Source organism: Plecotus auritus (genome assembly GCF_963455305.1).
Source record: "Plecotus auritus genome assembly, chromosome: 2".
NCBI classification, from domain to species: Eukaryota; Metazoa; Chordata; class Mammalia; order Chiroptera; family Vespertilionidae; genus Plecotus; species Plecotus auritus.
Window position 1 is genome coordinate 49449869 of NC_137771.1, and position 14273 is coordinate 49464141.

General features: G+C 38.7%; 1 protein-coding gene across 15 annotated transcripts in view; it reads left to right on the forward strand.

The window, feature by feature from the left end:
• The window catches only part of MIER1 (MIER1 transcriptional regulator), a gene marked incomplete at its 5' end in the record, with an annotated part of 59398 nt that extends 54387 nt beyond the window's left edge, over positions 1-5011 (forward strand). For all 15 annotated transcript variants that reach the window (XM_080655751.1, XM_080655744.1, XM_080655755.1 and 12 more), the window contains one exon: positions 2141-5011. In XM_080655751.1, coding sequence (XP_080511877.1) covers positions 2141-2445 — 305 coding nt within the window. In that variant the 3' untranslated portion in view covers positions 2446-5011. The remainder of the gene's footprint in view (positions 1-2140) is intronic.
• Positions 5012-14273: the final 9262 nt, after the last annotated feature.

Genomic DNA, 14273 nt, shown 5'->3' on the forward strand with positions numbered 1-14273 from the left:
AATATCAGATGAAACATGATACCAGCATACGTACATACATACGTACATACTAACAATACACAGAATACAAGTTAATTGGAAAGACTTCCCATTGATATCACTAAAAAGTAAGTTTAATAAACTATACTGTCAACAGTGACCATTTCTTTTAAGAAATTTATTCTTTTTGAGTAGCATATATTTTCTTATCCAGTTAGGATGTCTGAATATAAATATTCTTGTTAATTTTTAGACCAAAACTCCAGCCATTTCACATCAGAAATACATATATTTTTAAAATATTTTGAGAGCTTATAACACATACTGATAAAAAGAGATAACAAAAACACCATCTTGAATATTTTTCTCTTTGATAGCGTAATAACCTTGAAGGATAGGAAAAGATCAAAAAGAAACATGTCTAGTTCTATTTCCATGAAAAAAAAGAAGCAAAAGGTATACCAGTATGATTGAAGTTCAGATAATGTTCTTGTTTAAAATATACAGTGGACCAAAGATCATTGTGCTGATCAGTAACACCTAGTCAGAGAACTATTTTGACTTCTAATTTAATAAAAATGATCTTCCAATTAAGACAGTAGCCAGGCAGAAAGTAGTAAGTTCCTCCTCTTTAGAAAGAAACGGGTACATTAGAGATAAGTTCTGCCCACTTACATTCTGATGTAGCAGCCTTAGGAGGGCCAGTGCAGAGCTAGTTAAACTCATGACAGAAACTAGAAGAGAAATGCTGAGAAAAAGTTGACCTTTGGTCTGACCCTGGCACTGCTGTAGTGAATATACTGCACATGCTTATTTGATTATCCCTCTCTATTTCCTCACTACTTCCCTTCTAAGAGCAAGCCAAGCCAACAAAAAGTAGGGCCCAACAACCAATTTCCTGGTCCAAAAAGTTTCATTGACATGACATTTAATGTAGCACATCCACCCTGAAATACAATAAAAAGCTGAAATTCTGACCTTGGGACTAGAGGTAGAAACTCAGTTGGTACTACTATTGTCTTTTCCTACTTGCTCATTATACCAAATAAATAATTTCCTTTTCTTGTTCTTTTTTAAGCATTTGATGAGAACATGCATGTCGAGTAGGAGAGTTTCATGATTTACCTATAAATAACTCAGTAGCCCAGAAGCCATTCACATTGAGTACCTAAAACTGAAGTTTTTCAAAGAAAGGAAGGAACTTTCTAACCCAGTTTTATTTATATTTAAGGGACTTTATCAGTGTCTTGAAACCTTACAGTTATTTTTGACCTAATCACAATGTTACCAACTCTTTCAACTTACTACAACAAAATCATAACACATAATCCCGTGATTCATGATTGGGTGTACTTGTGAGTTGGGGAAAATAGGATATTTACATTGACCAAAATGTAATATTTGAGTCTTATCCTTTATACTGAATATTTTAATTAAATTTTAATTATCTTTCGTGGCACATTTTATATTTTTACATTAAGTATTCCCACAATTTCTACTTCTTATTGCAGATAACTTGAACATGACCTTTTTACTATTAACTTGCTTTCACTAGAATAATTGTGTTCTTTTCTCACCTATTATGGAGGAATTTATTTACTTTTAGCATTTTCAAGTGTATGCCTAGACAATGAAAGCATTAATTTTCAACATGACAGATTACAGTAATATCCATAGATTTACATTAAGAATTAAAAAGTCACATCATCGTAATTTTATGTGGCAGTATAAAGCTCAAGCTTCTAAAGAAAGAATATAATATTTTACATGATTTTAGAAAGGTTTGTTAAATATGAATAATTTATGCATATCTTTGCTTAAAATTCAGCTTTTTTTGACTACTGGACCCAGTGCTTATTTTGTCACATAATATCAACCTGCTCTTTAATATATGCCAAATTCTGTTCTTAATTCTTTATACTTACTAACTTACTTAATCTTCACAACAACTGTGTAAGGTAGGCTATCATAAGTTATCCTCATTGTATATGTGATAAAACTGATGTTCAGAGAATATAAATAACTTGCCTAAGGTCATACCGCTAGTAGGCAAATAAACATAGTCCAAATTCAGACCATAGACAGATTTGATACCTCACTTCCTTGATGAAAAGCAATCTTACAACAGTTTAATATTAGCAGTTTGTTTCTTCCAACTTAGGGGTGTCATCTAATGGACCAGGTGAATTATTAAACAAAGAAGAAGTAAAAGTTGAAGGGTTACACGTTAATGGACCAACAGGTGGAAATAAGAAACCACTTCATGCAGATATGGATAGTAATGGTTATGAAACAGATAATCTTACCACTGACCCAAAACTTGCCCATATTGATGAAAAAAGTGAGAGACCTGCCAAAAGGCGAAGGATAAACAGCAATGGAAAAGAAAGTCCAGGTTCTTCTGAATTTTTCCAAGAAACAATCTCACATGGAAAATTTGAAGAACTTGAAAACACAGATGACTGAATTTTAGACTTATTTTACTTTCTTTGGAGTAAATCCTGGTGTGATTAAAATTTTCAGGGTTGATGGGTTACCTTAAAAACTTGATTTCCTTGAAGTAATTGGTTAAAATTTGAAAACTGAATTGAGTCCTAACTTTAGTAAATATGATTTCATAATTCTGCCTTTTGCAGAATTTTTATTTTAAAACTATAAAGACCCTTTTAAGGATATAACAAATAGTTTAGTAAATTTGAAGTAAAGATATATCTGTACCTTCTTATTGGATGTATTCTAAAGTTTTACTATAAGGTACTTTTTGTTTAATTTTTATGGCAGAGAAGAAAAAACAAATTCTGCTTAACACCAAATTTTTTTAGTTTATTGAAATCTTTCAGACATTTTTCTCTATATACAAGTTGAGTATCGTTATTAAGGAAACCCTTATGAATCCTGAAAGTTATGCTAGCATGATTTTTTTATATATAGAAGTTTAAAAATAAACCAAGTCAGGTTTGTATATGTAAAATTGTTGACATCAATGATGTCTTTCCATATTCTTATCTGGGCTTAAGAAATACATTCTGTATTTTTCCAGATTCTTTGTAGCCTTTGAAAGATTTTTACAGTACATATGTCTTGACTGAGCTGTTCTTTCTTAATACAAAAGCTTGTATAATTTTCTTAACTTGTACAGTTGGTAAACTTTTATGAGAGGAATTGATATTCTGAGTCTGTCAGCTTTCATTTTATTTTGCTATGGTTTTTCTAATGAATTTTTAAGTGTTTTGTGTAGTAACTGAGTCATGTTTCTTATCCAGGTGGTAAAAGCATTCATGAAGGATTGTGAAAATTTTTTTTCAATTTTTTACTTATGGACAAATAGTGTGAGAATTCTGAAATTAAGCATGATACTTAGATTTCATAGTTTGTATTTGCTATAATTTTCAAAATTATTTTTGAAGCAAGACAAACATTTAATGTTGGCTTAAATGCTTAAATGTATCATGCTGACCAGAATCCTGTTCATTTATTTTTATATGCATTATGAAATTTCCCATTTTTGCATTAAATGAACTGGGGAAAAGGTCAAGTGATAGTTATATAATTGGCACACACAAAGAATTGGCAGGCAGCAATATTGATTTTTAAAAAGAAAAAGTGAAGTTAGAAAAGTTTTTGGACTTTTCCAGTTACAATCTAGTTTTTCAGATTCGATAGTATATTTCCAAAATGAAAATAAGTTATACAGTAACTATTGTTCTGTGATTACAAATAGGATCATCCATTTGCATAGCCTTGCAAGAGTGCCATTTTATTTTTAGTGCAAAATTCTTGTTGAAAAATGTAGTTTTATACAGCTGATAGACCAACCTATATCCAAACTTTTATAAAAGATTGTTACCTATTGTTTTTATCACACAGGCATACCCCAAATGCTTCTACCAATTCATTTCCATCCATCAGTTCAAGAGCTGATGCTTTTTTAAATAAGTCTTCTGTGATTTTGTTTTTAATGGCTCAACTGTCCAATGCAATTGAGTAGAGGTTTGCACTGAGATATTATGATTTAGGCCTTACTCCATGAAGTATTACTATTAACATATGTTCAGACTGCTTCCCTCCACCAGTGTGAACAAGTCCCCCTACCCCAAACAGTGTTAAAAGCCACTCTACAACACTTGACTGACTTCATATAATGTGCACTCACTGTTACATACATAATCCCAGTAAATCCAAGTTTTAGGTGGAAGTGTTGAGAAGCATGAATTTTGTTTTGTTTTTGTTTTTCCTAGAACATTAATTTATCCAGAATGGCAGCTTTAACCTATGGTCACAATCCATTTTCTAAATCAGATTTTATTCAAACGAATCCAAAGTATCCTAGCTCTTTGTCAAAGACTATAGAAATGTTTCGAACAAATAGTAATGTACTTTTTAAGTTGTTGTAATATTTGAGATACCATTTTCACCTTTTATAAAAGATGCATTTTGTTTGCAGGTTTGTGAAGTTCTTGAATACAGCACATGTATACATGTTAGGAAATCGTTTCTTCATCTTTCTTTTTAAAGTATGCCTAATGAAAGACATTCCACTATTATAATACATAATGCTCAGCTCCTCATAAAGGAATATTTAATTATATTTTGTGTTTATATAAGCATTTCACACAGTACTTAGTTATAAGTCATTGCACTATGAAATTTGTAGTAATATCATGAATCTAATTTGCTTAATATTTACTACATTTCATAACTCTTGAACTCCTGACAAATTGCATTGGGAAAAGAAGCCTTTGTTAATAGCTACTTAGTCTCTGACCTCCAGCAAAGCACTATCAATTTCATTTGGAATGGTTTTCTGTTCTATGATGTGTTTTCAGATAGAGTTCAGAATCTGCAACTCAGTTCAACATAAGTCTGTTGAGCTTTAAAATGTGTTTGAAATAATATTTAAATAGGCATTTAAAATTATGAGTTGGATGTTTTTAAATTTATGCATAGTAATTTTGCACTGTAAAATAATTCCCTTCTCCCATTCCCTGTCTGCCATTCTGAATATGCTTATTAAAATATTTTTTTAAACATATTTGTGTACTTAAATGTTGTGTGAATGATTTTCATTACATTGATTCACTAGAATTATAGGTTTTAATTATCTATGATGCACATTGTTTACAGTACAAAATACATACAATCTGTTGCTCCTGCTCCTAGACATATTCCACAAAGTAGTGTTTCAGTGGCTCCAGTCTCTTCTACCTCATCTTGGATGATGTATTTTTGTCCTTTTTTTCCCCTTCAGAGATATCCTTTGGGCTATGGACTGCTAGTCACCTGTTTCTCTTCTGAACTATATAATTAAGATTACTTGTTTCCTTCTTTTGCAAAGCAGATGTCATCGCAAAATATAATACCACGTAATACTTTGCAAAAACTTTTGTCACCATATTGCTCTGCTCTTAATGGAAAATTAAGAGTGGGCACTTTGAACCCTAGCCGGTTTACTCAGTGGGTAGAGCATCAACCTGCGGACTTAAGGGTCCCAGGTTCGATTCTGGTCAAGGGCACATTGCTTGGGTTTGTGCTGGATCCCCAGTAGGGGGTGTGTAGGAGGCAGCCAATCAGTGATTCTCTCTCATTGATATTTCTATCTCTCCCTCTCTCTTACTCTCTGAAATCAATAAAAAATATTTTCTTTTTAAAGTGGGCACTTTGAATAAGTGAGTGTTTCTGAATTTCCATAAGCAAGATGTGTGCTGATGACCCTGGGCTGTGTAACAGGCTCTGTATCACTATTAAATGCCAAATCAAAAATGAAGGTTATCCCAACTATAATCTACACTCATGAAAAATGCCACTGGGGGAAATCATATAACAACATTATGGGAAGGAAAAAAGGAATTTCCAAATTTTAGCCTGTTAATTCTGTCTCCCTAAAAATGATGTTTCTTTATCACATAATTCTGATTATTTAAATTTTTTGTAATAAAATCAACACTGCTCTTTAATAATCAATTTTATCCTTTGCAAAATCTTAAAGGGTCATCCCTCCAAGTTGTAGGCTGATTTTATGTATTTAATTACTTGGATTAGTCTCTTTATCTTCTAATACCAATTTTCTGTTACCTCATTTATTATGTGCTGGTGTTTTTTGACATCTGTATGTACATGGAGATTTTCCTTTTCTGAATTAGGATATCGTAGCTCCTATGACTTACTTAGCCTGTATATTATACTTAGTGTCATTTTGCTTTAAGTGTAACTAATCCTCTTGTCCAAATTGATGCTAAAGGCAAGAAGGCATGAGCAGGTAAGTACTATGGTAGAAGTGAAGGCTGAGTACAGAGGGCAAATGGAGAGGAAAAGGAAGCACGGATCTCGGGGAGTCCACTAGACCAGTGGTGGCCAACCTTTCGGACCTCACGGACCACCAGTGGTCCGCAGACCATATAATTCTAGCTAAGTTAGGTTTTCCTCCAACTTAACATTTATGTTAGAATCTAAGCCAACATGAAACAAATGTACGATTCTCCCCAAGAAAGACCATTTGTTTTTAACATATACTGCAGGGCTGATTATACATTATTACTCAGGACTTGCCCCTTTCTCTTATCATTCACTATCCTGATTTCCTAAAATTTGGAAGAGGTGATGCTGACCTTCCTTGCTTTTTTTTTTTTTTTTAAGCTCTGGCTCCAGGAATTTTGAAACCTTTTTTTCCTCAAAAGGTCTCTGGGTAAACTAGGAAAACAGCATCTCCTATTGCTTTTGTGTAACTCTATGTACAATATTGCACCTTAAGATCTGTTGATTTGGGGGGAGAAGAAACACTTAATATGGTTGTCACTCACGATATTGCTGGCTTGAATCACCCTCTGGGCTCCACAGAGGGCCCAAGTCAACTTTTGTGGCTTGGGGTACCAGCAGTAGTACAGTCTTCTATTTTTTCTCTAGTTGAATTTGAGTAGATTAAGTTTGCTGTTGAAAAGGTATCATCTAGAGTTATAAACTTTAGAAGTGTTTCTGAACCAGTGTCATTTTCAATAAAGACGTGTTGACAAGATATATTCGATAGGCCGACAGGAAAAGCAGTGGACTGAATTTGATGTGTGGAGCCACATTAATGTTTACTAGCACTTCTGAACACTCCTTTTCAGAACATGGAGTCACATTCCCACAGTACCTGGCTTTGCGTTCCCTTATCTCGGACTATATCTTAGCCAGTGGTCGGCAAACTCATTAGTCAACAGAGCCAAATATCAACAGTACAACGATGGAAATTTCTTTTGAGAGCCAAATTTTTTAAACTTCTTCTAACGCCACTTCTTCAAAATAGACTCGCCCAGGCCATGGTATTTTGTGGAAGAGCCACACTCAAGGGGCCAAAGAGCTGCATGTGGCTCACGAGCCGCAGTTTGCCGACCACGGCCTTAGATCATACTTGCATTTCAACCAAGAGGTAGTCTAAAAATACGTACTTGATTCAGAATCCTCTTGCTCAAAACACATATAGGCTTTAATATCATGCTACCTCTTTGCATCCCACTCATCCAAATTCAGCCATATCTCAAGATTTCTTTGATTTGGCCACTAAGAGTAAAAACCACTACAGTGTCCATCTGTAAAATCAGGAAGATACCCACTCACTGCGTGTATTACAAGGCTGTTGTGATTATAAAAATCACATAGGAAAATCCATTTCTTGAGAATACAATATAGTGATTTAAAGTCCCTGTGGCCAGGAATTTTCAGATTTTAGAGAGGAAATGTATTTTTAAAAAAAACCACAGCAGGGTCTAGAACCTATGGGGAAAGCACTTAATGTCCACAATGAGCTGTACTAATACTCATACAAATTTCAAGTCAGATACTGCTTCCAGATGAATTTGGCAACAAACTCAGGAAAGAACTTGTTTTCCAGAGCACTGTGGACTTCAGAATTACAAACTTGTAGTAGCCCTCACAGTTTTGCCAGGACTTACTTGGCAGCTGATTTTCTTTTGTTTTGTTATGTATCTGGCAAGGAGGCATGTAAACAGGAAGCCAAAAGTAAACTAGCAGGGAGCTTTGATACAGACAGTACCCTGCACGCGGGGCCTTCAGAGCCAACAAGCAGCCTGGACATGAAGCGACTGAGTGAGAGGAGCCCACCAACACCCAAAGGTAGAGCTTCCTACTCCTCATTTTACAGAAGGGAGAACCTAAGGCCCCAAGTCGAAAAGTGCCCGGAGTCCAACAACCTTAGACTGAGCCTTTCAGAAAAGGTCTGATCCCTCTGTCCTTTTCTCTCTGGCATTTAATATAGTTTATGTATTTGTGGCAAAGGCCATGGCCTCAACCTTGGCCTGTTGGCCACCCTGTAGCGGATGGCTCACTGTGGCTGGCAGGTGGCTCGCATAAAGCAGCAGCTCCTTTTGCATGCGCTTGGCTAGAACAGTTGGGGAAGAGACATTCCCTGCAAGGGAGCCTCTGCTGGTCACGGAAGTCATGAGGCAGGTAAGCCCACTGCAGATAAACGTGCCATCCCTGACTGCTGTCACATGCACGGGGCTAAGTACTTACTACAAACCAATCCTCACAACCTTCTTTCTCCCAATTCACAAATGGGGAAACAGCCACCTGGAGATGAAAGACTTACCCTTCCCAATGATCCGGATTTTCTTTACCCATTTTCCTAAGTTAAATCTTGGCATTCAGGGATGATGTGTGTTGAAGGTTGGAAGCAGATGTTACTTGCAAACAACCTATCCTAGTCTTTTCCCCACAAGTCTGAATTCTGGAAAGGAGAAAGTCCCCCAAATTGGGCGAGAGAGGGTGGGTCAGTAGGTTCTGGGAACAGCTGGAATGGGAATCTCCTCTAGGAAGACATCAGAGGAAAGGCTACATGGGCCGTAAGAGAGGCCAGACTCCAGGCACTGGAACTCACGGTAGCAGAAACCGTCGCCCTGCCAAAGCTGATGTTGGGCAGTGACCATGAAGCGGAACACAAGAAGGTCATTCTGCTTGCCAGGGAACAGGCAGTTCCCTTGAATCTTGTGTGACTGCAGGGAAGGACAGGGATTGAATTTCCTATGAGGTTATGGGATAGAGAACACTCCAATTTGACTTAAAAGGATAAGTAATTACAAATTTGACATTATTCCCATACCCAAACATTACACAGTACTGCCCACTTTAGGCAGCTCCACGAACTCAGAGCAAAAGGTAGCCCTTACAGGAAGGCAGATTTGTATTCTGTAAAGCAAAGACTTCCTCACAGTTACTACTGTCCAACAATGGAGCTTTCCTGTGTGTTTCCTCCCCACTAAAATAAGGTTATAACAGGACTGACTGTAAAGGATTGTTTAGAGCAGCCGTTGCCAACCTTTCGGACCTCACGGACCACCAGTGGGTCCATGGACCACTGGTTGGCGACCGCTGGTTTAGAGGGTTAATCATCTATAATAATAAAAACGTAATATGCTAATTAGACCAGACATCCTTCCGGGCAAAGCCAGGGCTGCAAGGGAAGCCTAGGTCCCAGGTGCCAGAGGGAAGCCGATGCCGGCAGCCCGGGGAAGGAAGGCCTACTCTTGCATGAATTTCGTGCATCGGGCTTCTAGTGTATCAATATGTAAGGAGCTAAGAAGTGCTTACCTAGCATGTAGCAGATGCTCAGTAAATTTACTTTTACTGTGTCAGAGCAGGTACTCTCTTCCCTTGCTACATACACTTCAAATATTACCTTTTCGGAAAACACTTGGAAGCCTGAGTTAAATACCTTAAAAATGTTCACGTTTGGTTTCCTGAAGTTCAAATGGTCTCCTGAAGACAGAGTTATGAAGAAAAATTCATCACAGCTTTCCTCATAAATGAAAAATAGAAATAGATTTTATCACCTATTAATTTTATTTCCTTAAATAACTCATCTTGTTTCTCCTCTCTGCTTTCACAACTACACTTTAGGACCCCATCATTGCTCATCAGGGCTGTAACCAGCCTCCTCCAGCTGATGAACTTACTTGGACAGTTCTGCCCTTTGACCCCCACCCGACAGCAATCTGAATGGCATCCTCAGTGATCTTGCTCGAGTGCAAATCTGATCCATAGTAGTTCCTCAGTTTAGGCTCACGGGTAGCCAGTGGGCCAAATCTAGCTGGCAGACTTTTTGTTTAGTTCTAATGTGAGTACATTTAAGCAGCTAGGTACCACATGCCCTACCATTTACTATTGTATCTAGTGATTGCATTCATTCAGATTTACACTTTCTACCTCCCTGGCCCCTTTCAGATCTGAATCTGTCAACACTTGACCTACAGTATACAACTCAAATCCGGCAGCTGGGATGATCTAAAATGAAGACGAGGCCACGTTTTTTGCCTTGCTGGGCTCAAAAAATGTAGCTATTTCATTGGTATACTTCATTCATTCAGGAACTATTTATTGTGTACCTACTAGGTGTCCAGCACTGTTCTAGATGCCAGGGACACTATAGTGAACAAAACAGACCAATGTTGCTGCCTTCATAAAGCTGACATTAGAGGAGACAAGTCCTGTGGAGATAAAGCAGAGTGTGGTAGGGGCCACTTCAGACAAGTGGCTTCGGGAAGGCCCACAGAGAGGAAGGCATGTACTATACGGTATCAAGGGGGAGGGTGGGTAGTGGGAAGAGATCAACCAAAGAACTTGTATATGCTTAACCCATGGACACAGGCAGTTGGGTGGTAAAGGCCTGGGGCAGGGCAGGGATGGGCTGGAAGAGGACAATAAGGGTTATAAGGGGGCATATATAATACTTTAAACAATAAATATTTTTTAAAAAGACATCAAGGGGAATGAATTCCAGACAGAAGTAGACATAGTGGCCCTGGAATGCTAGAGGGCTGTCCCCTCCAATATCTTAGTTGAATCCTAGTGGTCCTTAAATCAGCTCAAATGCCACGTTTTCCAAGAAAATGTTTCTACTATCTTTCCCAGGCAGAATGATATTCTTCCTCCCATTCTTATATAAGATAGTTTCATGAATCTGTCATTTATATATATTGTCCTCAAAACTATTCATTTAAAAACATTACCTTAAGACAGTGGTTCTCAACCTTTCTAATGCCGCGACCCTTTAATACAGTTCCTCTTGTTGTGGTGACCCCCAACCATAAAATTATTTTCGTTGCTACTTCGTAACTGTAATTTGGCTACTGTTAATGAATCGTAATGTAAATATCTGTGTTTTCCGATGGTCTTAGGCTCTACAGGAGCGGTTCTCAACCTGTGGGTCGCGATCACAGGTTGAGAACCACTAGCAGGGTCGCCTAAGACCATCGGAAAACACAGATATTTACATTACGATTCATTAACAGTAGCCAAATTACATTACGAAGTAGCAACGAAAATAATTTTATGGTTGGGGGTCACCACAACAAGAGGAACTGTATTAAAGGGTCGCGGCATTAGAAAGGTTGAGAACCACTGCCTTAAGAAGAAGCAGATGTGAGGAGGCACTCTTGATGATCTCTGACCTCATTCTCATAATTACAGGGGCATGATTGGAATTCTTTGGAAAGAAAGGTTTGGGAATCAAAGTGCAGATTTAAGTTTATTAGCTAGGGCAAGTTGGACAAATCCCTTCACCTTGCTTAAGCCACCATTTGTGCAATGGTAAAGTACTGTAATGGGAAAAAGCATGACAAAGGCCCAGCTCCATGAAAGCACATAGTAAGCCCTCAGTAAACAATAGCGCTTTTCTTTCTTGGAAAGCAAACTGCTTTCCATCCTTTACTGCCAATGGCAGCTGTTACCACAAGAGGGCACTATCTGCACAGCTGGGAAAGCATGGCTCCTTGGCCTCAGATTCAATCAGCTACCAGCTCACACCTAAGCTTGAAATCCATGGTGTGTGGACTCTGAATGTAGAATGGCATTGGACATGCATATAGTGGTGATGACCTTAGACCCACCAAGTCTGTTATGAGCAGAGCAGGAGAAACAAGAACCTAGTATGGTGGTAAAGAGCAAAGGTCTTTTGAGTCAGACTGATTCAGCAGGGGTCCTCAAACATTTTAAACAGGGGGCCAGTTCACTGTCCCTCAGACCGTTGGAGGGCCGGACTATAGTTTAAAAAAAAAACTATGAACAAATTCCTATGCGCACTGCAGGCCCGGGACAAGTCGGCTGCTGAGCAGGACAGGCAGCGGCACCTGGCGGGCAGGATAAATGTCCTCGGCGGGCCGCATGTGGCCCGCGGGCCGTAGTTTGAGGACGCCTGGTTAGTGTTTAAATATGGGTTCACCAACCACATTGGACAGTTGTCTCTTACTGAGCTTCATCCGTGAAATGTGGTTGTGCCAGGCCTCCATCAGGCTGGGTGCTGGCCCCAGTGAGCTCAGTCTGGCTGGCAGCTGGATGAGCGAATACAGGTGCTGAGAGCGCAGGGAAGAACTCCGAGGGGTACCTGGCAACTGCTCACCTGCTGTGGATGCACAAACCAGCTCTGTGCTCTGCTCCTCTCAATGGCGCTTCCTCTGTGGTGTCCCCAGTACCCAAGGCCCTGAGGGCAAAACCCAAGCGAGACAAGAAACCAGCAAAGAGCTAAGTGAAAGGAAGTTAAGCTATAAGAGGACTTTTAAAAGTTGTTTAGAACACCTCCTTTACCCTAGCTGGTTTGGCTCAGTGGACAGAGCATCGGCCTGAGGACTGAAGGGTCCTGGGTTTGATTCCAGTCAAGGGCACATACCTCAGTTGCAGACTCGATCCCCAGCCCTGCTTGATATGCAGGAGGCAACCAGTCAATGTGTCTCTCACATCGATGTTTCTCTCTCTTGGTCTCTCTCTCCCACTCACTCTCTCTAAAAAAAAAAAAAAAAAAATCAATGGACCCTTACCTTATACCATATACAAAAACTAACGAAAAATGGATCCACAACTTAAATGTAAGACCTAAAATTATAAAACTCTTGGTACAAGAAATAGGGGGAAAGCGTCATAACAATGGATTTGGCAATTAACTCTTGGATATGACACCAAAAGCATAGTCAATAAAAGTAAAAAACGGCACAATATCAAAATTTATAATTGTGCATCAAAGGACACAATCAACAAGAGTGATAAAAAGGCAACTTACAGAATAGGAGAAAATATTTACAAATAATATATCTGATAAGGGGCTAAAACAATCTATAAGGAACTCTTACAACTCAACAACAACAAAAATCCAATTTAAAAAAACATATACTCAAATAGACATTTCTCCAAAGAAAGCATATAAATGGGCAACAAACATAAGAAAAGGTGCTCAACACCACTAATCACAGGAAAATACAAATCTAAACCACCATGAGATACCACCTCACACCCACTGAGATGGCTACTATCAATAAAATGAGTGGTGGCAAGCATGTGGGGAAATTGAAACACCTGTGCACCACTAGTGGGAATGTAAAATGGCATAGCCACATGGAAAGCAGTGTGGCAGCTCCTCAAAATGTTAAAAATAGAATTACCATATGACCCAGCAATTCCAAAATAACTGAAAGCATATTTGCGTAGCCATTACTATGAATTTTGTGTCCCCTCCAAATTCATATGCTAAATCCCTAATCCTGTCCTGGCTGGGTAGCTCAGTTGGTTATAGTGTCATCCAGATATGCCAAGGTTGCAGGCTCGATCCCAGTCAGGGCACATATGAGAATCAACCAATGAGTGAGTGCATAAATAAGTGGAACAACAAATCCATGTTTCTCTCTCAAAAAAAAAAAAAAATCAATAAAACAATTCTTATATAAAAATAACCCTAATCCTCAATGTGATGGTATTTGGAGATGGGGCTTTTGGGAGGTAATTAGGTAATGAGGGTGGAGCCCTCCTGAGAGGATTAGTGCCCTAAGAAGAGGCAAAATACAGCTTGCTACCTCTCTCTGCTCTCCACCATGTGAGGCTATGAGAAGACGGACATCTCCAAACCCGGAAGTGGGCTCTCACCAGACCCTAGATCTGCCGGCACCTTGACCTTGCACATCTCTCTAAAACTGTGAGAAATAAATGTTTGTTGGTTAAGGCACCCAGCCTGTGGTAATTTGTTACAGCAGTCCAAACTTGTTACCGCACTGAAGGGGTTCATTGGCCTGCATGCGTCAAAGCCCAATAGGCAGGGACAGGAGTTTGCAGCCAAGTAAGCATTTCTTAAGGAGATGGCTCCAGGCCTGGAGACACTCATACTCAAATACTTGGCTCCCTGATAGGTTCCATGCGGGGGAGGGGGATTATACAGGGGAAAAGCCATTAATCATGGTGACCAAAGGAGTTAGGGTTGTGGTCTCTACTGATTGGTTGGTGGCAGGATATGGGTAACTGATCACTGCGTTCAGTCCTCATGT